General features: G+C 39.8%; 3 protein-coding genes across 8 annotated transcripts; 2 read left to right on the top strand and 1 right to left on the bottom strand.

Annotated features, from left to right (window-relative positions):
* Nucleotides 1-110: 110 nt before the first annotated feature.
* Nucleotides 111-22,189, bottom strand: LOC122869853 (prostaglandin D2 receptor 2-like). 5 transcript variants are annotated; one of them, XM_044183201.1, is made up of 2 exons: nucleotides 21,899-22,189; nucleotides 111-1,872 (listed from the first exon to the last, which is right to left on the bottom strand). In XM_044183201.1, the coding sequence occupies exon 2, from the start codon at nucleotides 1,800-1,802 to the stop codon at nucleotides 681-683; it is 1,122 nt and encodes a 373-aa protein (XP_044039136.1). In that variant the 5' UTR covers nucleotides 1,803-1,872; nucleotides 21,899-22,189; the 3' UTR covers nucleotides 111-680. The 5 variants fall into 5 exon arrangements, with proteins under 5 accessions (XP_044039136.1, XP_044039133.1, XP_044039137.1 ...); XM_044183198.1 differs by lacking the exon at nucleotides 21,899-22,189 and adding an exon at nucleotides 18,586-18,689; XM_044183202.1 differs by lacking the exon at nucleotides 21,899-22,189 and adding an exon at nucleotides 13,896-16,694.
* On the top strand, nucleotides 16,447-18,268 carry LOC122869854. Of its 2 annotated transcripts, none has more exons than XM_044183203.1 (5): nucleotides 16,447-16,509; nucleotides 16,622-17,323; nucleotides 17,482-17,613; nucleotides 17,692-17,735; nucleotides 17,873-18,268. In XM_044183203.1, exons 1-5 carry the CDS (start codon nucleotides 16,467-16,469, stop codon nucleotides 17,999-18,001), a joined length of 1,050 nt encoding a protein of 349 aa, XP_044039138.1. In that variant the 5' UTR covers nucleotides 16,447-16,466; the 3' UTR covers nucleotides 18,002-18,268. The 2 variants fall into 2 exon arrangements, with proteins under 2 accessions (XP_044039138.1, XP_044039139.1); XM_044183204.1 differs by lacking the exon at nucleotides 16,447-16,509 and having other exon boundaries at nucleotides 16,522-16,651; nucleotides 16,756-17,323.
* On the top strand, nucleotides 19,351-22,479 carry LOC122869856. The gene is made up of 5 exons (XM_044183207.1): nucleotides 19,351-19,797; nucleotides 19,962-20,657; nucleotides 20,775-20,900; nucleotides 21,712-21,755; nucleotides 22,255-22,479. The coding sequence occupies exons 1-5, from the start codon at nucleotides 19,743-19,745 to the stop codon at nucleotides 22,372-22,374; spliced, it is 1,041 nt and encodes a 346-aa protein (XP_044039142.1). The 5' UTR covers nucleotides 19,351-19,742; the 3' UTR covers nucleotides 22,375-22,479.
* The last annotated feature ends 812 nt before the right edge of the window (nucleotides 22,480-23,291 follow it).

Here is a 23,291-nt window from a genome sequence, read left to right as displayed (position 1 = left end):
TTTACAATGATTAAAAATGCATGTTTAATCACTATTTTGCTGTCAGTCATTTTAAAAATAGAATTGATGTGAATCACTTCGGAAACACAAGCATGACTGCGGTTATAAATTGCAAGGCAAGTGTCATGCTGCAACACAGTGCTTTTTGTTTAATGTTTAGAAAATGTTACAGTATTAAAAAGTACAGACATTACATGGACACTAAAGCATATATATTATACAACATTTAAGGCATCTATTTTCTATTATAAGCACAATGGGGGGATTTATTAAAATAGCAAGAACATACTGTATCTCCAAGTACAGCTATTGTTAACATCATTCAAAAATATACACATCAATCAAAATCCAAGCGGTTGTCACTAATCTGGAAGTTAAGAGCTGCACTACAAGCACAACCCTAGTGTGAGTACTCAGTACACACTGTATACTTCAGTAATGCTGACTAAATTGTTGAATGCTCTTGGGAATATAACAATGCATGCTAGAGTGAGATCAGTCAGATAAGTTAAGCAAACACAAACACAGATCCGAAAACGGGGGGTCTCTTACTAAAACATGATAAGATATAACTCCAAAATTACAAATAAAGGCCTGTTTCAAATAAAGGCTGGTTCTCTGTGCAGATGAAGTAAAATAAAAGCCTGGCCACTATTAGAGAATTTACGGTACATTTTTGTTCAGTTCTGAGGAGGGTTAGTAAGACTTTCATCCTGCTCTTGCTCTTCTGCTCCCAGACACAAGGTTGTAATGGAATTCTTCGGCCTCAACGTGGTGGTGCTGATAGAAGTGCGACCACTGCTGCGGCGTCGGGCCAGCTCTGTCAGATCCTCAGCCAGAACACTCTCCATCACCTCACCAAGAGAATGTCTTATCTTATTGCGCAGGTCACGGCAGCTGAACACATACAGAATGGGGTTAAGGACACTGTTAAGGAAGCCGATGGTTGCTGCAGTTGGGAGGGCCCTTGCTGCAAATTTCTGCATAAGATGCCCACTGGAGGCCATCACCTCCATGATGATGAATAAGTGGTATGGAGCCCAGCAGAGTACAAAGCTCACCACCACGGCCACTACAAGGCGAACAAAATGGAAAGGGCGTCGGCAGCCTCTGCGCGCCAATCTGGAATTCACGGCAGCATAGCTGACGATGATGATTAGTAGAGGGATCAGGAAGGCTAGAAAGAGCTTCATGAAGGCCAAGGCCTCCTTGCGCTGCTTACATAAAGATTCCAGGTCAAAGGGAGGAAGTTTAGCAGGGAGGAACTGAGAATAATTGTAGTAACACTGGATCTTGCCGTCAGGTTGGGTAATGGTGTCACGGAATATGTAGAAGGGGATAGTGCAGAACACAGCCAAGGCCCAAATCACCCCACATATCCTCCCTACTAGGCGGGTGCTCCTGTAGTTCTGGGCCCAGACGGGTCTCAGCACTACCAGGCAGCGGTCCATAGAAATGGCCGCCAGCAGGAAGCCACTGACAAACATGTTGAGAAAGAAGATGGAGGAATGGATGCGGCAGAAAGTTGTGCCCAATGTCCAAGTGTGGCCGCGAGCCATGTAGAGGGTGAAGAAGGGCAGGGAAGCAGTGGCCAGCAGGTCAGAGGCTGCGAGATTCAGGATCCAGATGCTGATTATAGAGCGGCGGACATGGAAGCCCACTACTATGAGGATGAGGAGGTTTTCTACGATGCCAATGGAAGAGAACAAGCCATGGAGGGAAATGGTGAAAACACTCAAAGAACTCATCGTGGCTGTTTGGTTTGATGGGCTACTGCTGATATTCACCATGTGGTTGACCATCTTGGAGAAAAAATGTCTTGATGTTGTACTAAGCTGATGTCCTTTAACTTTTGCTTCACACTGCTGAGATCTACAAAAGAGATTAGAACATGTAAAACTGTGATGCAATCAAGCAATTTACAATGTCAAATGACAGAATCTGTTTGGAAAAGAAAGACCATTTTAAAATTGAAAAAAAAAAGTAAGAATGTGGTAAGGTTTTTTCTAAAATGTCTGTTGTTATAATGTGTATATATGGTGTCAGGACTCCACGGGTTATACGGGAAGTTTTAGCCATAGGAGCTTGCTTTTGTTTTCTTCTTCAATAATGATATATGGTTATTGAGATATTTAGTTAGTTCTATAACAATTCATAAATAATTCACTGCAAAAACAGTTAAAGTTGTTCAGGACATAACATATATGTCCTCTAAAATTCACAATTTGTGGTTATCCTAATTGTGAAAAATCTGTTTTTTAGGCTAGAATACATTTTCACATGCATCACAAACACCAAGGCTTATATCTAAAACAGAACAAGAAGTACAGCAGAGGTGAGAAGAACATGGGTGTGTTGTTTCACAGCTGACTCAGGCTTCTGTATGCAAATTAGATGTGCATGTTTCATTTTAATATTTTGTACTACTTTTAAAATTAATACATTTACGTTTATAATCTGTGAGTGATGGTGAATAAACAATGTATTAATGCTTTATTGATCAGTAATAAGTATTTAATTTTAACAACTTTTGGGTTGTCGTGGATATTTTACAACCTGCCAATCCAAATGTTGATCTCATTAATGGATTATTTCTTGGCTTTAAGGCATTAATAACTAATTAATTAATCATTTCAATCACCATTAGTTACAACTTGTGGAGGAAAGATGGCAAAAATTGTAGACTGGGCATTTATAGGAAGTTGCAATCTATTGACCATCAACGTTTTCCACCATAGGTGCTGAATTTAATATTTCCAGGGGGATGCCTGAAACATGAACCTATATAAAGTCTACAAACTGCGCCCACACTGTCACATAACATTAGATCGATAAGTTTATCACACCAAAAGAAACTTATAAGACAGCTGGACAACACTAATAAAGTTACATATAGGATGGACACAGACTAGCTCACACTTTAAACGCATTGCTTTGACACCAGGTCTAATCCTCTATTTATCTTCATTGGACACCAAATTTCACTGACCAATAGCTATCCATTTTTGCAGATTTTGAGAAAAAATGTGTTTTATTGTAAAACTCCAATTTACTTGTTATGTGTGAACCTAAAGTTGAAGAACAGCATTTTTGTCTGTTTCAAAGAAGTTCTGAAAGAGGAATTTATTATTCTGTTTGCAGCGTTTGTGGTGCCACTATATTTTTTTGCAGTCTTATCTTTCACATTTCCCACATCCTCTCTACAATTCTACAAATTATTTTCAAGGCCACTAGTTTAACTGTTGCCTGTCAGATCTGACCATGTAATGTTGAAAACACTGATATGTATTCAGCCCTGAATATCATATATAAAATATATTAGTTAGACACATCGCCCGGCCATTTGCCCTACTCTGCTGCTAATGCAATCTCTGTGAAAGCAAAAAACAAACATAGCAGGTATAGCTTTAACAAGTCTGGTCCCTTAAAATCTTTGTTTTACTACAAGAACAAATCATCGAGTTACAACATTTTACCCACTTCCAGTGCACATTCATTTGATTTTTGAAGTTGTAATGTCTCATTGCAAGATACTCACTCTGAAATTGAAACTGTGTGAAAGTGAAAAATGAAAAGAATGGCCTCTCCCTTATATCATGCAAACATGCAGATCTTCTTGCAAAAAAAAATATGACTTACCTGTTCCTCTGTTTTGGGCAGTTTTGATGAGGTCTCAGTTATGTTATGCTATATGACACATAACCCAGCATTGGCCTCATTGGCGTATAAGTACAGCAAAAGGAAGTCACAAACCTCAAAAGGAACTTCATCTTTTTTAAGAAGATGAAGTACAGAAGTGTCAAACCAACCTAATTTTCCAAGACCTCTAAGAATCTACAGTTTGTTAGGTCAACTGGTTACTGAAAAGAAACTCTGAGTGAAATAAATGTGAGTTGTCATTTATAGAGCTTCATGTACTATGCTTTGAGTTGATCATGTTTCAATGCAATTAAAAAAAAGTTGTTTAGAAGTTGTTGCTTTTTGGCATGAGAAAGGTGTCTGATGACCTTTTACCAATCCACTAGCAAAATTACTTCAATGACAGCAGTATGAACATCAGAGGACACCATTATCACCAGAACACACTGACCTGAATATGCTAAAATAACAGGAAAACAACAGATAATTGCAACCATACAGCATATATTGAAAATAAACAATGTAGTTGTTTCTTACAAGTTAATTTATAAAGTGATTGCAACCTTGTGTGCACTGCTGATATCAGTTTAACCCTACTTTTTATTACCCCCTTTATCCATAAAGATGGAGAAATTCACATACTTAGGTATCAAAAAGTGCTAGACAATACTCTTCTTTATGAGGTGCAAACATTACTCCCTGGATCACCAAAATAAACTCATTTATTGTATAGTTCTTTTCTTTATCATTTCCTTTCCTCTGTTTTTAATCGTTTTGTGTATTTATTTGGTATATTTCTTGTACTGCTGTAACACCTAATGTTCCGCCTGTGGATAAATCACGTGTTATCTTATTGACGTAAATCTAATCTAACCTATTTTATTAATTTAAAGCTTATTCTAAACTCCAAAACAACACGAGCACAGAGCTTTGAACTGCAAAACAAACTGAAGAGAGAGAAACTGTTAGAGAGGCGTGTTCCTCTTAAGAACTTGTGTTTGATGACACAGGAGATATTGATCTCAGACTTCCGGATTATAGAAAGTTTATCTAACTAACTATTGAGGATAATCTGAACTTTGTGAAAATACCAATACCAAAGACCTCATCAAAGGAGAAAGAAGAAGTTACCAAACTTATGAACAAGTGAGGCTGTCACATGGTGAAACATAAGAAGGCATACTCCAATCAGTGTGTTGCATCTGTACCAAATGTCACTGTTTGTACAAATTATACATCAAATATGGGCTCATGTTTGTCTTTTTACCCACTGTGAGGATGTATGAATGCATGTGATGTGACCTTCAGGTTTGGTTGGATTGTGTTCTAGGTATACACTGACACCTGCTGGTCCACTGGAGTGTTGACACATTTAGTATTCTCGGCAGTTTGTCTCTCAAAGAAAGTTGCCCAATATTATGTGTTTTGTAATGATACATCTCTTTCTCTCTCTTATTCTGTGTTGACATAACACAAATTATGTCACCACAACTATAATCATATGATATCATACATGACCTAGACTTATAAATAAAGTGCATGTGGTGATCAAAAGATAAAGTGGCAAGAACTTACTTCTGCTATTTGTCTCACTGCTGTATGTATTTGGGTGTGTGTGTGTGTGTGTGTGTGTGAAAGAGAGCGTGGAGGGTGCAGGGTGCACTATGCTATATACACAGTGACAGGGCAAAAAATACCATCCCTCTGTTTGTGTAATACAGAAACTTGCAGTTCTTTTTCTCAAAGTTCAGTCACATGCCAAAAAATGACCAAACTTTTTGTCCTTGGCAATATAGAGTAAAACAATAAAGAGTAAAAACATCTTTAGCAAATATGAAATACTGGTAATATGACACAAAAACAAAGAATCAGTTCATCCATCCAAGTCAGAAAACATTCCAGAAAGTTCTGCAGTCTGCTGTGTAAGATCAGACCTGCAGTCGTTGTTACTCATTACTGTCAATCACACACCTACAACTGGCCCACTATTCAAGCCAGATACCAAAATAGTGATCCAGTCCATATTGATTTGGTGTCTTTAAATACAACTTTAACAAAAGTCAGTGTAGGGCATTATTAATGCAAATTAGAAATATTATGACAGAATTGTAACTGTAACAGAGGAGTTATGAAATGTCTACTGTATGTTGCCAAATTTGGCCAGATGTACAGTAATGCATACCTATGTAATCCCTCACATGATCTCTGACAGGATCTGTACTGTATGTCTTTTTTTCTTTGAAACTTTGAGAAGACAAGGGATTACTTTGTGTCGATTGGTAATTGCACATCTGGGTGAATAAAAAAATGACATGGGGAGCTCCCCAAGGCTCCATTCTTGTTACAGGTCTTTGTCAAAAGTCCATCAGACAGCTGCAGCTGAATCAGATTGCTGCCGCTGCTGCTAGACTCACTAAGACCAGGAGAGTGGATCATATCAAGTTCTCAGATCTTTATAGTGGCTTCCTGTTTGTCTGGTTTGAAAATACTTCTGTTGGTACAAAATACATTTCTCATCTGCTATTCCGTTACACCACATACACCATATATCTGAAACAAACTTCCAGAAAACTTGAGGTCTGCTGCAACTCTCAGTTCTTTTAAATCAGGGCTTAAGACGTTTCTGTTCGCCACTCATTCACATCGTGCACTGCACTAACTGCGCTGTAATTTTGATTAACCTGTTTAATCTGTTTAATTCTAAAATTTATTGTAGCTTATTCTATCGTCTATTTAATTTGACTTTTTTAAAATCCTATTCATATGCATCTCTTTATACTGCCTTGTGTTTCTTTTATGTGTTTTCTTAGCCCATAAAAGAAAACACCTTGTGCCTTGTGACTGCTGGGTACAAGGCAATAGTAAACATCTCATCCTGTAAAAATGATGCAGTGTTGTTGGCGCCACCTTCAGGCCAATTAGTATAATGTTCAAATAAAGTAACATTCATGTGAAGCATCATTTGCATGCTCAAAAGGATGCAGGATCAAGCAAGCCTGGTGCACTTTATGCATCTATAAAATACATCTCAACCACAAAAAGTGAAACAAAGATCATCAGCTGAGGATGTTTTAGAAAGTATTATAACTGTTTTTTTTTTAGTATTAAGAACCTAAGAAATGTGTTGTTTTGTCTGCAGGAAATGTTTCTGCTTTAATGCAAAATCAGATAAATGGAGTAAGTGGCAAATCAGAGCTTCTCACTTCCTTTTGTGCAAATATTGACACCCACAAATCTGCACCTCCCAGGTTAGGAGACATTTTACAGACATTTTTCTGCTGAAGGTGTAGCTTTTACCTTTGACGCCTTTACTGAAACCACCATCACACTGGAAGAGACACGTTTTATGTGCTCTTGGTTCCTCTCTTCAGAGCCTGTAAGTCACTGCATATAGTATTTTTCTTCAGAGGACATTTTAGAAACTTATTTTTTGCATTCAATGGTCATTCATTTATCTCTCTGTGTTTCAGATTGTGCACTACTCTACACTAACCCAGGACACAATTTGACTTTACCATGTTTCTATGCCTCCAGTGCCAAATATTAGTGTTGGTACCAGCAGGTTGTTCTACAAACATTCACCTGACTCCAACAGCTTCCTATCAGTTTAAAGGTAACAAACTATTTTCAATTCATACTGGAGAAGGGTTCTACCATCTGAACATTTCTATTGTCCATGACTCGGATTTGGCTATGTACTACTGTGGAGAAACAAACAGTATTACAGTCACTGAATTTGATAAAGGAATATTTTTTTAAAAGATAGTTTGTCTTTAGTTTTAGATTTTGAACTATTTTGATAAAAAAAAAAAAATCCATTTGATTTTCCATTTCATGACCCTTTCTTAAATGTCTGTTTTCAAAGTCTAGTCACTGGTCTTTACCCCAGCAGTGTCATTCAAGAAACTCCCACTTGGGAATCATGTACATCCACACACACAGCAGCAGTGTGAGAGTGTGTCCGGATGTCTGATGCTGGGACGTACTACTGTCACTACTGTGACTTTATGTGGAGGGATACTGTTTGGGAAAAGAACAAGACTGGATGTTGGGGGTGAGCAACATATATTTTAATTAATCTAAATTGGAGCTTTTTTTTGTTTAGTCTACATTGCTTTTTATGTTTGTACAGGGAAACAGGATGACATTTCTACCGTTTTGATGCATTGCATGGTTGCAGCTCTGCATGTGTCTGTTACATTGAACGAGTGTCCAAGAATACACATCTGACAGTCAGGGAAGCAAAACATTTTTTTTGAACATAGACACATCTTATATCTAAATTAGTTTAGCATCTGGTGATAATAATTTAGCTTTTTTATTTCCTACAGAATGAGGAATCTGATGATTTGCAGTACGTAGCTCTAGAGGCAAGGCACCTCCAACCTCCGCTGCTCTCCTTATAAATCCTGTAATTTCAATTATTATTATTATAATTAAGTTTATTAAGATAAACTTTTGTGTTTTTAACACATTTGGTAATCTTTAATCCTGCATATGTTTAGCTGCAAAGTTAAAAGTATATTTGCACAAAAAAACAGCAAAAATAACATTTCAAAAACTGATACAGGCTACCCTTTTTTTCTGGATTTAGTGAAGTATATATATCATTACTTTTTAAAAAGTAGTTTCTACATTTTACTGTTGTAGTGCACGATCACTGAACCCAAAATGCAAAACCCAACGGAACAGAGCTAGGTATCTTTGCAACAGGTTTTATTAGAAGTGGTGCTAATATCTGTGCAGAAGTCTGGCGTAGTTCTCTGTTGCCCCCATGGTGGTCCACCAAAAATGTCTTGTAAGCAAAGAGAGGGTGCTGGTCACCCCAGGATGGCAGGCGAAGCGAGAGTTGTGCACCCACTGAAGCACCTGGGAACGAGCCGAGTTAGGGACAAATAGGCGATTAGGGGGCCCGTTACCAGGGTCTGGCTGGTCACGCTGGGCCACCCTAAATACAGACTCAATCTCCCAGGTGACAGTAGCCACAACGCAGGTGGACAGAAGGACAGTCTCGGGTCCGGGGTTGCTATCCAGGGTATGATGCTGACGGGAAAGTGCGTCGGGGTTTGATGTTTTTGGATCTGGGACGGTAAGTGAGAGTGAACATAAAACGGCCAAAGAACAGGGCCCAACGCAGGGCCGTTTGGATGTATTCCAAATTTTTATGGTCAGTCCACGTGATGAATGGTTGTTCAGCTCCCTCCAACAAATGCCGCCATTCTTCCAAGGCTAACTTGACTGCTAGGAGTTCTCTATTCCCAACATCATAGTTTTCATTAAGCCGGGGAGAGGCGTCGGGAGAAGAAGGCGCACAGGTGGAGTCTCTGGTCGGCCTTGAGTCTGTTGAGCCAACTCGGTGTCAAGGAAATTACCCTCTGCTCCGGAGTTGATGAGGGTTTGCAAGGGGAACGACTTCCGTTGATTATAGAGGGTGGCCGGGATTTTTAGCCTAGGCGGGCCCTGGTTACGGGGTGGTCTTGGCTTACCAGAACCCCCACTGCGACTGGTGAACCTAATCTTTTGGTCTCAAGGAACACATAGCCAGAAAATATTCCTTGTTACCACAGTACATACACTCCCCCGCTGCACGTCTATGGAGACGCTTGGCTGGCGTCAGATGGGTCCAGCCTAATTGCATGGGTTCCCCCTCCGAGGTGGTTGGGGTCTGCGGATCTGGAGCTGCGGTCAGGCTGACTGATCCCGTTTTGGGCGTAGTAGCAGCTGGGTTGCGTGAGGGAAGGGTGTGAGGACAGTTGGAGCGCTCCTGGTGCCGCTCGCGTTTGCGGTTGTCCATTTGCAGACATAGCAAGACCAATGCGTCCAGACTGGTGGGTTCCTCCCGGGCTGCCAGTTCATCCTTCATGGTTTCACTCAGTCCTTTCACAAACACACTGATTAGTGCTTCCTCGTTCCATCCCGAATCTGCCGCCAGGGTGTGAAACTCCACAGAATAATCTGCCACACTGCAGTCTCCCTGTCTGATCCTTAAAAGCCGCTTCCCAGCGTTTCCACTGGCATCTGGATGATCAAACACCTTCCTCATCTTTTCCAAAAACTCGGCCAAGGAAAATGACGATAGGGGTTGGCTAGCATGTGTGGCTTCTGCCCAGGCTAATGCTCTCCCTCTTAACAATCCCACAATGTAATTTACCTTAGACTGATCTGAAGCAAAGGTGACAGGGCGCTGGCAAAAGACCAGGGAGCATTGCAGCAAGAAAACCTCGACATCTGGTGACATCTCCGGTGAAAGGATACAGGTCGGAGGCGTAGGATTCCCGGAGAGGTGGTAGTGTCGCTGGCGGGCTAACAGGGGTAGTTGGCGAGGATGGTGCAAGTTGTGCGTCTAGATACTTGATGAGTTAGCTGTGTGATCTGGGTGACCATGGCTTGGTTGCTGTCGGAGAGAGCCCGTAGTATCTGCTCGTGTTGGCCCAGAAGAATCCCCTGGCTGGTTAGTGCCTGACGAAATGGGGCTGCTTCTGGATTGGCGCCTGCTGGGTCCATGTTGGCCAGATCATTCTGTCGTAGTGCACGATCACTGAACCCAAAATGCAAAACACGACAGAACAGAGCTGGGCATTTTTGCAACAGGTTTTATTAGAAGTGGTGCTAATGTCTGTGCAGAAGTCTGGCATAGTTCTTTGTCGCCCCCGAGGACTCGACCGGTCTGGATCGAGGAAGAATTGGCGACATTCCGGATGGAGACCAGGGAGGCAGGTTCTGGACTGGCGGGCGTAGTGGATTGAGCTAAACCGACCAGGCAGCGGACCCGTGGAGACAGTAGGTTGGACCCGATTGGCTGATGTCAGGTGTGCCGGTGATCAGCAGCAGGCAGGAGATCAGGAAGCCAGACAAGAACATACACACACAGTAACGAACAGGGGACAGCCAGGAAACACAAGGAGGGGAAAGCATACTGGAGCACACAGGGATCAGGGAGGACATAGAGGCTAACTATGACATTTACATCTTAGTCAGCAAACAACCACCAATATGAAGAAATATACTGTATATTCCTTAAAAGCGTTAACATATTTTTACTACTAAAAAGTCCTCACGTGAACTGCATGAGTTAACTGTGACTGTAACTTTTTTCCTGTTTTGACATGTATGTATTAACGATTTTATAACCAAAACAGGTGGGAAAACCTTCATCCAAACAAAGAGCTACCATGACTTAAGGTGGTTTTACCTTCTTGTGCATCTCTGAATGTGGCTAAAGAGGTGTTCCAGCAATGTAGTATTAGTATTCATAAAGTCAAGGTACTCACAAGAGACAGGTTACAAAAAGAATGGTCAGAATTTAAACTGCAGAGGCAGAGATATCGCAACTTTTAGTCCCTAGTGTGGGTTAAGCTCCAAAAACCCTGGATCCTACATTGCAACACTGGTGACATCATCAGGGTTAAAATTTTTGACTTTGGACTGCTCCAGCATCACTGAAGCTTATAGAACAGTTTTTACAGGCTGTGTAGTTGTCTTTATGACAAGTAAACTGAACTTCATATGTAAACTTCATTTGTGAACTGCCCCTTTAAATTCAGTATCAGGCAGTGGTTGTTTCTATTCAGTTTGTTGTGTACAGTTAAGCTTTTGGTCAGTAGGGAGCAGCAGTCCACCTACAGTAGAAATCACATCACAAGTGCTACATCATGATGCTTATACTTTTTTGGGTTTTTTTTATGATGAACACATTTTTCTCAATTGGTCACACAGTTACATGTTGCCGTGACCACCAGATAGCTAAGATTGGACAGATAAGTTATTTAAAGTGAACACACCACAGAGAAAGGTTAAAGAAGTGCATTTGAACATGTCAAAGACACCCGTGAGCTGCGTTTGTTCCCCCCAGAGCACTGCCAGTACCAAGACAGCAACACTTCATGTTACAATGCAATAAGCAATGCTCAGTTTCATGGTTCTCAGCTTGCGTGTTTGGTTAAAATACACCTTCTACTTTCAAAATTATGGAATTTGAGCAGCCAAATTTGTTCAGTGAGTAGGTCAGCTTTTAATCATCTTAACCATGTATTATGATGAAATCTGCTTTATCTATCCTGTAGCCAATCCCTCCTCAGAAAACAAAAAGATGATCAAGAAGATCAAGATGAGAATTATGTGATAAAAGGTGTTTGTTTCTCTCAAACACTCATAAAGACAGTGATGTCCTGTAGCCGACTGACTAAAAAGAAAAGACAAAAAAAACCCCAACTTCTCGCTTCTGAGTTCCCGCTCTGGTCACTCATATCGAATTCAACCCATGTGGTTTTGTCGCCCTCCTCTCCCCCCCTGCCCTCCCTCATGACAGGATGTCTATGTGGTTTATTTGTGATGCTGTTTGTTTGTTCCAGTCGCTTCACAATAACGCCTCTGCGCTTTCACTTCTCATTCGCATGTATATATATTTTTACACTTATAGGTCTGTAAACAGGTTAAAAAGCAATACACAAAGTCACACTTTTAACTTCACATAAACAAAAAAAGTACTGATAATAAAGGTGTTCACGTCACTGATACAGCTGACCTGAAGCTGTCACAGCAGATATAGAGGAAGGAGGAGGAGGAGTATTATGACAAGGTTATTGGGGGCCGGGCGTCACCTTCTCTCCTCAGTTACAAAATGTTTTTTTAATTCCAGTCTTGTCTTCATGTTCCTGTTGAACATGATAAATGTAAAGGGAAAATAGAAGCATTAAAGTTCTAAATAGCTAAATATTTCTGATGCCACACAAGCCACAAAAAATATATTTGTTCTTTGTATTTAACAGTAAAGAAGTACAGAGGAAGTACATTTGCCTCTAACTGACTTGATTTTCTTCTTAATTGTCAAAAGCACAGTGGGAATACAATGTAGTATTGCCACAAGATGCATCTGCTGCCCAAGGTGATGCTCTGGTAGCCAGCTCACAGTGTCTCTGACCTATTTCCAACAGTTATGACAAACAAATTGACTACAGAAAACAAAGAAAAAAACATCATGCAGAAAATTCACCTGCATCTGTTTTGGTATAAAACAGCTCACCAAGATACTCTTATCTTTTGTGTATGAAGAGTGGAATTTGTGGGAATGAGATTAGATTAAAAAGATATTTTTTCATGTAGCAAACCACAGCAGCAGCTAGCTCTCTCAGGCTCCACCAACTCTGAGACAGCATGGAATCTAAAACGTGATTTCTCAAAAATCTACCTTAAAAAAGTTGATTTAAAGCAAGCGTAAGGTTTAGTGTTTAGTTCAAAGTGTGATGAAGTTGTAGGACTTCAAAAGGGAGAGGCTATCAACATTTAACAATTCAAAGTAACAGCAGTGAGATAACAGATATTGGTGATAAGTGTGACAGTGAATTTGATGATAGATGTTTCCAAATATTACTGGATAAGATTCTACTTCAAAATGACTTATTGATATAATGGCTTTGGTATAGGAGTTTGAAATCATATGTGGCTTGGATATGGAACAGTCAAGTAATAAAAATTCCATTATGAGATTGTCTTTTTATTTCTAAATGTTCTAATTTGACCAATTAAACTCATCCTATGAACTTTCATTTCACAAACTCAGCTACAAATGACAGCTTTCTACATTTGTCAAGGTTGCAACCCTGCTTGCAGCAGCTCTGTGTGGCCCTGGTGTGTAAAGAGACTCTGCAGGTTCCCAGTCCTACAAGAAGGTAAAAAGACCACCTACTTTCATCAGTTAAAGACATTGGGCATAGTAAGTCAAACTTCATCAGCTGATGACCTAAGCAAAAAAGGGCCTCCACCCTCACGTTTTTGGGAAGTTCAGAACAAAAACATGACAGTATAGAGCACTCAGCCCCAAATGACATTGAAATGACATTGAAGTCATAACAGACTTTGACAAGCAGCTGCATGCTCAACTTTCCAAAACCATAGTAAACATTTCTTCTCAATAAAGCACTTGTTTGCTTGTACTCAACATATGTGCTGAATGTTAAAGGCTTTTAACATACAGCACTGCTTCCTCTTTTAATTTGTTGCCATATTGTCTGACTCACATTCTCTTAAAACAAGAATGGGAGGATCTATCTTCCATTTTAGCTTTGACTTGCTTTGAGAAACAGTGAGCATTAGGCCGTCCTACTGTCATTTTGCACGACTCAGGAAGTATGGGTTCAAGTGAGAAGAGTGTTGGTCAATAATGCCTCATCTCTACTGAGTCAACAACAGCTTTTACCTCAGTGTTGTTAAAGCATCCACATAGAGACCACAAACATCAAAAGGTATATTTGAGTCACCTGCAGTGGCCCGCTTTTGCTTGGTAAAGGTCTGCTGCATGAGTTGACAGTTATTAAATCTGCAAGGGAGAGGATGAGGGAATTAGACCAAAAATACTAAATTAGGTTAAAGCGTGGGAACAGATGCAAATATCTGACAACATTTTTTCTCACTCCAACAGAAACACAAGCTCCTACACAATTATACACACACGAACAGTGAAAACTTGTAACCACATGTTACAATCGAGCACCATGAGTCTATTATGTGAAGCAAATTCTTCAACCCTCTCTAGCCAGCTACTGTTTAGAGGACAATACTGGTATTTTTGTTGTTTGTATGTCACGTACTACAAATAAATCATAATTTAAATGACTGCCACTCTCTTTATAAAAAGATTTACTAGAATGCGGCACAATACGTTGCCATATTTTTGAAATGAATTCGAACTGCGTTACCATTGACTCTGACAGAAATAGATTACATTAAAAAAAATCAGGTTAACTAACGTTACAAGGGACGGCCATGTTGGTGTTGGTGACGTATATTGTGCAAGCTAGAGATGTAGCTTACTGAGCGGTTTCCTCCAAAACTGAATTTTACCACAACAAACCTACGACAAACTGCGACTTTCTTGACTTGCAAAATTATCTTTTAAATTGACAAACATCATATGTGTAATTCATGGCACAATTCAAACGGGATCAAAAAAATATTTGTCTCCGTACATATTTTTTCCAAAATAAGGTCCCAATGGGGGACACCAGAAGGGGAGGGACTTCGCCTCTCTATGACTCAGCAGGTATTGAAAAAGCATGAACAAAAGTTAACGTCTAGTGGAAACCAGTGCTAATGTTAGCAAGCTTGAATAACTAGCTAGCTAGCGTCCACTTTCAGAGCCCAATACAAATTTAACAGCACAATTGCTGCCCCCAAATGTTTGACTGATGTCTTAAATGGTACATAGCCTATGTGTATGTGTGTGTGTTGGAAAAGGAGAAAGACACGTTCTGTATTTCAACAATCAAAGGCTAGTACATGGGGCTATGATGTGCTCCAAACAGCGCACCACGATAGTTGACATGGCCAGCCCTCAGTTGCCCACTCAAAATGGAAAAGTATGCACAATAGCCACAGTATTAACTTTTTCCTTACACAAAAAGTGAGGAGAATTCAAATTTCAAAGATACTATGGTTGACGTACGTTGAAGTATTTTAGCAGAAACCAGTCACCTGTGACAGCACCTACCTGTCACGCATAACTTTAAGCCTTAATGTAATTTAAACGTGTGAGTCATATAAAAATTCACCCCCCGTGCAGTTGTTTATTTCTGCTGTGAAGTTGGGCATTTTAACATGGGGGCTTATGGAGATTGACTCGCTTTTGGAGCCAGCCTAAAGTGGCGATTCGAGGAACAACAGTTTTCGGCACTTGTGCATTGACTATATTTTCAGCCCAGGAAGTTGCTGCTTTGTGTATTCTCACCATGTGCCCATTTGTGGCAGAAGCTAATGGAGAGCATACTGTATGAACAAGGTGTGATATACATGAGTGTGATATAATAGGAATGGAAGCAGTCCATCTCAAAATGTGACATTTGAGATGCAATCTCCCATTTCCTCCCTTGGTTCTCAAGCTTCTTCCTCCTTTTACCTACAAACATTTTTGACGCTGCACTCGGCATTGAGGGCTACATAACACATCATGAATAAGTAAAGAATAATTAAAACAGTAGAGGGCAGAAAGGTAACATTGAATTATAGTCACAATTATAAACACTAAAAGAAGAACAAAAACACTCTGTGCAGCAGTGTTGTAAATGTCATATGTGGTTTCCTCTAAACGGAAGACGTCTGGCGATGTGTACATGGGGTGTTGTTCCAAGGAGAAGTAGTGGAACAAATGTCACATCTGACCTGTGGGGCATCACTGGCATGATGGGACCTACAAAGTCACATTGAAAAGACATGTAACCACAGCCATGACGTTATGAACATTAACTTTAAAGTACTTTAGATGGGTTGAAACACTTGACCTGATTTCTGATATTCTCTCTGCATCTCTCCCACTCCCTTTCAACCCATTGAGGCTAACCATTTAAACACACACATTCCAGAAAAAAAAACACTTTCTTACACTAGTAATCCTATAAATAATCACATAAGCACATCTAAATCTAACAAACAGAATGACAAACTCGTGTCATGACCGAAGAGTGCAGCATGTTTTTCCAGACTGAAACAAAATCACCTCTAAGCACTGTGCATATGGGGAATAAACACTGACATGCACCAACATCTACGCCTCCATTCAAAAATGGAGTTGAGAGAATTTCCTTTTCATGGTATGCTATACAAACATGTTGTCACACCTACTGTCCTCCAGTGTACAACAACAATCATGTATCCAAAAAGACTCATTCAATCCAAATTACACCACTGGTCACCTGATCAGACTCATCTTTTGCAACAGAACAAATCGCTAGTCTAAACCAAACCAGTCAGCTTAGCCAATCACAAACAGCCTTCGTCTCCTATAAGAGTTGGGTGCATCCGTCAACACAGAGGATACAGACTGCAGAGCTTCAGGGATGATGCCACTTTGCATTTTTCTTGTGCTTCTCAGTGAAATCTGTAAGTATTTTACACTGTTTTTTATTGTTTCTATGTGCATGAATATAATTTTGAGCGAGAGGGATTAGGTTTTAAAAGTATAAATAATATAATTTTGTGCATTTCTATGCAGGTCAGGTGCCAGCTGCTAACAAGACCTCAGGTATAACTCAGGACAGTGGGCTCATAATAGCTAAAGTTGGGGAGACTGTGACTTTGAAATGCTTTTGTCGAGACGATGCTGTAACTTTCCTTTCTTGGTACCAGCAAAGCTTGGGAGGCAAACCTCTCATCATATCCACTCGGATGAAGCACAGCACGGAAACTACCATGTCCCCCAAGTATAAAGATAGATTTCAAGTCTTAGCAAAAAGTCAAGAAGACATCAACCATCTCAGAATCACAAACCTTCAACTGTCGGATTCAGCAACATATTACTGTGGGATTTTAGAATTCAACGCAATTGAATTTGGACAAGGAGCTTTCCTTCACGTCAAAACATCACTGTCCAACATCCAAGCTGTTGTCCATCAGCCAGCACTGGAGCCACTTCGGTTGGGTGACTCTGTGAATTTAATCTGTACAGTATACGCTGAACCATGTGCAGGGGAGCAGAGCCTCTACTGGTTCAGACAAGGTGCGGCTCAGCCTGCGATCATGTATCGCAGTGCGGGACAGTGTAAAAACCTCTCCAATGAAGAGTCTCACATGAAGAATTGCACTTCAAACTTCACTATTAAGTCTGTGAACTCCTCTGATGCCGGGATGTACTACTGTGCTCTGGCCTCCTGTGGGGAGATTGTGTTAGGAAATGGAACGAGAGTGGAGATCGCAGGTAGGTGATAAGAGCTGCTATTGCATAGAATAGTTTTTTCCATCTTGAAGTTAAAAATTAAGTTACTTAAAAATGAAATTAACCACATTTATTGTATATCCATAAATATAAATATATACAACGGATGTACGATATGTTTTCTCTTGACTGCATGTTAGGACGTTCTACGAAAGTATCCCCTCTCCTGGTGTATTGCCTTTCTGTGGCATTGGCAGTTTCCATTATCGTGCTCCTTGTCTTGGCTTTCATCATGTACAAGTTGAAACAAAATTCCTGCTCTTTCTGCAAGGGTAAGATTATCTGAATAAAGGTATTTGAATGTTTTCTGTAGCGACCTTTCTTGATCATTCGTGTATTTTGATTTGCAGGAACTACTTCTCATCTGACATGTTCTGCAGCTTCTGACGCCATGGTAGGTGAAATAACTGTATGATCGAAGCCATATTTATACTTCACTAAATCACTAAATAAGATTTTACAGCTTTTAATATAGTACTTCTGGTATTATATTTCTCACACAATGTACCATTGTCATTTTGTCATTACTAGAGCCAAGATGCAGGCATTCTCCATTATGCTGCTCTGAGTCTGAACAGAACCAGTGAACGACATCGTCAAGAGGACAACGTGGAGAGTGTTTGCGTATACTCTAGAGTAAAGAGCAGAAGAGAGAAGTAGGACTTCACCTTCAACCACTTCACCAAATGATCTCTCTTTCCTGTCAGTCACTTGCAAGAAAACAACACTTCATGTGACAGTATAAAAAAATAAAATATTTTTTGTGCAATGTGTTTGCAGTATTTTTATGTAAAATATGTTCTGAGAGTGTACAACGGTCACATGGATCAGCATCTTACACACAGATATAGACAAAGCAGGCTCTTGAAAATCCCCTACGATCTATTAATATCTTCTTTTGCCAGAAACGTAAGCACGGGTTGCACCTTTCACTCTATAGCCGACTCTCACTGTTTACCTTTCACTCCTGTGGTGAAGGTGGTGTACACAGTATAAGTTTCCATTAGTGGAAACATAACTCCTAGCAGAGCTTGAACACAGGAAGAGCGGCCCGTAGCTTCCAGGCCACAGTGTCTTGCATCTCGGTGAACCTCACAGAACTTGTGAAACAAGCATCATGTCTTAGATGCAGAAAACATGCTGTGCACAAAAGAAAAACTAGAAGCAGGCAGTGCATTGACATCAAAATGAAGTGTGAATTACGACAATGCACATTAAGGTGAGGTGAAAGGACTTTTACATACCTACAACGCCAACAGTCCAGATTTATTTCTTAGCTCATAGGAAGACTGGTCTGAGGAAAACTTTCGATCAAAATGTTATTTTAGTCATCCGTAACGGTTTAAGTTTCACAATTTCAGTTCCCTAAAACTCATATGGCCGAAATTGACCCAAAGCTCTACTTTATAGGAAACTCACCATAATGGCATGTCCAGTTTGTGCTACATCAACTTTTTGAGGAAGAGGACATACAGTATCATGCAGGTCCATAACTTGTACTCAGATCCAATATGAGGTTCTTCTGGTTGATAAAGTCACAATGAACAGAACATACTGAAACATTCATCCACTGGTATAAAAAGACACATTTTCCTTCACTACAATTAACTTCAGAAACTGAAACTATGTGCAAAGGTCAGTGAATAAAAAGCATTGTCAATGGTGAATCATGTCAAGGGGAATACTCTAGTAAGGCACTACATATATTTCATCTAATCCAGTGCTAAAACACACAAGAGAATATTATACACATGCTACTATGAGGAGGTCAGAGGTCAATGATAAATTGTTTGTGACCTGAGGTTTTTGCCAAAATGTGTTTTTTGTAACATCACAGATTCTAATTGATGAATGAAAACACTCCCTGATCAGTATATGTTGTCTTACATGTATTCATTAACCTGGTGATAGGGAGTTAACACATGTGTAATATGTGTGTCTCCTAAGGTCAGTAATAAACAACGGGTCTAGATATACCAAACAGTAATAGGAGCAAGGTCAAGAGGAGGGGTATCTGTGGAGTCTTGTCCCTCCTCTTCAGAACACATTCCAGCCACGACCAGTTTTATAGTGTTATCTTAAGACACTCATTTTGTGCATTTAACACTGCTAACAGTTACAAGGCCCCTTTATGTATACAGCAGCTGATTCGGTAGTATTCTCATGTTCATTGCAGCCAATTCTACCACAATCACTTTGGAAGACAAACTGAACTAGATATAACATGCATTTTGTTTGTACATTTCCTAAATACTGTAGGTCCTGATTACATGCCCTGACATGGCACTGACCATGTGATCATTCAGAGCCATTTCTGATTGGCCAACCAAACACAGTCTTGTCTCTGAAAAGTAGAGAACGTATAGAGATCCTCTCAATTAACCACAGCTTTTTCACCAAAATGACACCTCCAATGTTCGCATTGTATGTGACATGTCTGATCTTGGGCAGAACGGGTAAGTTGTAACTTTTGTACATGCATGTTGTCTCGTTTTTTTCTTCAAAGCATTGCTTCTGCTATTTTTAATATGTTCTGCAATACATTTTGTGTTCTACAATATGCTCCCAGTCATGGTAGAAAGTTAATTGTGCATTTGCTTGGTCTCCATTTTCTCCTCAGCTGATATGACAGCTCTTAAACCATCATCATCTTTACATTTTGTATCAGTTAGTGTTGGTGAAGACGTGACTTTGGAATGTTTCTATGAACATAGTGCTGCAGTGATGTTTTACTGGTATAAGCACACTCTGGGACAGAAACCACAGCTGTTGTCTAAATTCTATAGGCATGACAAAAATGGCATGTTGAATGGTGAATTTAAGACCGATCCACGCTTTGAACTTGAAATTACCTCTGGTAAATATAACTTGAAGATCTCACATGTGCAAATTTCAGACTCAGCTACTTACTACTGCATCAGTGCCTATTTATATGTGTATGAATTTGTGGAGGGCACTATTATCCATGTAAAGGATTCAGGTTTGAACATCCAAGCTTTGGTCCATCAGTCAGCGTCTGAGACCATCCAGCCAGGAGGCTCTGTGACTCTGAACTGTACAGTACACACTGAGACCTGTGATGGAGAACACAGTGTTTACTGGTTCAAAAACTCTGAAGAATCTCATCTAGGACTAATTTACAGCCATGGAGACAGGAATGATCAGTGTGAGAGGAAACCCAACACACAAACAAACACCCGTGTCTACAACTTGCCACTGAAGAGTCTGAATCTTTCTCATGCTGGGACCTACTACTGTGCTGTTGCCTCATGTGGACACATACTGTTTGGAAACGGGACCAAGCTGGACTTTGAGCGTAAGTAACTTTCTAGCAAAGATGATCTCATTTGTTAAATAGTGATGGATACTTTCTAATCAAAGTTGATGAAAAAAATGTGAAAGCTCTTTAATGTGTCCTAATGTTCGTCTGCAGATAAGGGGGACTCTCTTGTCTTGGTGTATTTCTTGAGTGGAGCTTTGACATTCACCACCATCCTGGTTGCTTTCCTGGCTTACACGACATATTCAATGTACAAGACAAAGAGCTGCCAATGCACAGGTAGGCTAAACTGTGATCCTTTAAATTTGATAGCGTGTGTTCAATGTACGTGATATTGAAGAGCAGAAAAGAACTAAATGAATTGATACGATTCATTAAGTCAAACAAATTAGGACAAGAGTAACTCTCGGACAGTCGTGTTCCACCATGTGACTTGCAAATCTAGATACACTTGAAGACATCAAGTGAAACTGCTTAGTTACAGATTTTTTGTTCTGGTTCACTCTGTCACTCCATCCAAGAGGAATGGATAATTCACTGACCAAGGCAAATTGTAATGACAGCAACATTCTCAACCTAAATAATGTGTAAATCAGCCTGGATTTAGATTTTAACATGTTCATTTGTACATTGCAGAACAAGCAGTTAAGACACATGGCCATGGGAATATATATTTATTATTCTACATTTCATCAGCTGAAAACGTCATCAGTGTTGAAATGTGCATCATGGATACAGATTTCTAGTCAAAAATTCATAGAAAATGAATATTCTTTACATACAGTTTAGAAATTAAAACAGTATGTTGGAGTATATAAGTATGTATAAATTGTTGGAGTCCTCATATTTACACTGATATATGACTTGCTGGTGTTATGAAGTAGGTTTAGTGCTGGTCTTCATTGATTAATTTATGTTACAATGCTGGCTTGTCGTGTGTCACATTTCAGAAGAAGATAGATGCTAAAATCTGAAGAACTGTTTCATTACCTTTTAGTCTAAATTATCCAACTGACTCAAAATAATTGGTCCTCTCACCACAAGCATAGTGAATTTTGAAGAAGCCTTTTATTGTTTTTTTCACAACCAGACTCTCAAGCAAGATTCGCAGCTGCCTCAGGTCCGAATGACGAAGTGAGTATTTTCAAAATGTTGCACAAATATAAATGTAATATATTTAACAGCAAAAAAGCAGAGAATCAGGATGAACACAAAAGAGCAAAGAGCAACAACCGTACAATTTGTATACTTAATATCTTGCAATAAGTACCACATACCTTTGTGAGGATCGCTTATAGATTGTAAATCAGTGGCCGATGGTCATTGACTGTTGATGAAGACAAGTTGGTGCTGTAGTTGTTCTGGATTGCACTATTTTTGTTGGTGTTACTGTTATTTTGTCCACAGCTTGAAATACAAAAACCTCAACAGCAGAGTTAACACCTCTTTGACATAGTCTCCAAAAAAAATTCATAAATTTACATGTTTAGCTTCACAAAGGAAGTTACTTTTGCAGGACTTTGATTTGCATTAGACTGTACAGATGTTAGTGAGGCTGTTTTCAATACTTTTCTATATCAATCATGAGACATATACTAATATGGCAATTAACTCTTTTATATTTTATTCCCAGGGGTACCAAGATGCAGACAACCTCCATTATGCTGCTTTAAGGACAAACAAGGCCATCATATCCACAAGAAAGAGAGATGACACCAGGAGTGAATGTGTGTACTCCAGTGTAAAGCAGTAGAACTGACATGTTTCATTGTGACACTTCTTTCCGATTTCACCTCCATATACTGAATGTAAAGATTTACCTTGCAAAGCACCAAATAAACATGTTCCTTCAGCTACAGTTAAGCCAAGTTTCTTTGATGTGATCTAGGTGCCATATTTCCACTCTCACGATGCTCAAATGTACAAACATACAACGACACATAACTGATGTCTGTGGTGATTGTGGGCTCTGGTACTCGAGAGAGAGAGAGAGAGAGAGAGAGAGAGAGAGAGAGAGAGAGAGAGAGAGAGAGTTTGCTTGCCTTGAAAATGAATATAAAAACAAATCTACTACCCACTGCTAAAGACATGAGCGGTAATACCTTCATCATTGACAGTCTGTACATGTGTAATGTTTCTCCCTTCACACAACACACATTATTTTGGTTCTTGTCTGTGGTTAGTCAATCAAAAGCGCTTTAAACTCACAGCGACACTAGCTCAAAGTCAGCGGGACACAATCGGTATGGCATTGCAAACATCAAGCATGTTTGCTATGCACATGACTCCTTCAAGGCATGGTAGCGTGCTCCGAACCATCAGAGCCGACCTTCTCACAGCAGGGTAACAACAAGACCTGCCAACATGTGATTTATAAATGTAGCATGCGGCACAAACCAATCTGTCCCATAGTGAGCGCCAACCCCTAGTGTATTGATAATGCCTGTTATTCTTCAGTCTGTTTCCTGTAAATGAGCTGATTGTGCACCACAAACCCAGAGGTGTAAGGATCTTTTTTTAGCCTCTGTGTGGTCGGCAGTCAAAGATTAGCTCTCAATATACTTTGGTCATGTACTTTTCTAGGCCCCTCTGCTCCCTCTGTCTTTATGGTTTCAAACAGGAAGTCTCTGCAGTGTTTTCATGCACAGTAGACACACGGTATACCTTTAA

Source organism: Siniperca chuatsi, linkage group LG22 (assembly GCF_020085105.1).
Source record: "Siniperca chuatsi isolate FFG_IHB_CAS linkage group LG22, ASM2008510v1, whole genome shotgun sequence".
In the NCBI taxonomy this organism is placed as follows: Eukaryota; Metazoa; Chordata; class Actinopteri; order Centrarchiformes; family Sinipercidae; genus Siniperca; species Siniperca chuatsi.
This window is presented reverse-complemented; position numbering and strand designations above follow the sequence as displayed.

Coding starts and splice junctions, on each gene's coding strand:
- LOC122869853 (XM_044183201.1), bottom strand. CDS start 1,802: ATGGTCAACCACATGGTGAATATCAGCAGTAGCCCATCAAACCAAACA.
- LOC122869854 (XM_044183203.1), top strand. CDS start 16,467: ATGATGCCACTTTGCATTTTTCTTGTGCTTCTCAGTGAAATCT. Junction 16,510..16,621: donor TGTGCTTCTCAGTGAAATCT/GTAAGTATTTTA, acceptor ATTTCTATGCAG/GTCAGGTGCCAGCTGCTAAC. Junction 17,736..17,872: donor CTGCAGCTTCTGACGCCATG/GTAGGTGAAATA, acceptor TGTCATTACTAG/AGCCAAGATGCAGGCATTCT.
- LOC122869856 (XM_044183207.1), top strand. CDS start 19,743: ATGACACCTCCAATGTTCGCATTGTATGTGACATGTCTGATCTTGGGC. Junction 19,798..19,961: donor TCTGATCTTGGGCAGAACGG/GTAAGTTGTAAC, acceptor TTTTCTCCTCAG/CTGATATGACAGCTCTTAAA. Junction 21,756..22,254: donor CCTCAGGTCCGAATGACGAA/GTGAGTATTTTC, acceptor TTTTATTCCCAG/GGGTACCAAGATGCAGACAA.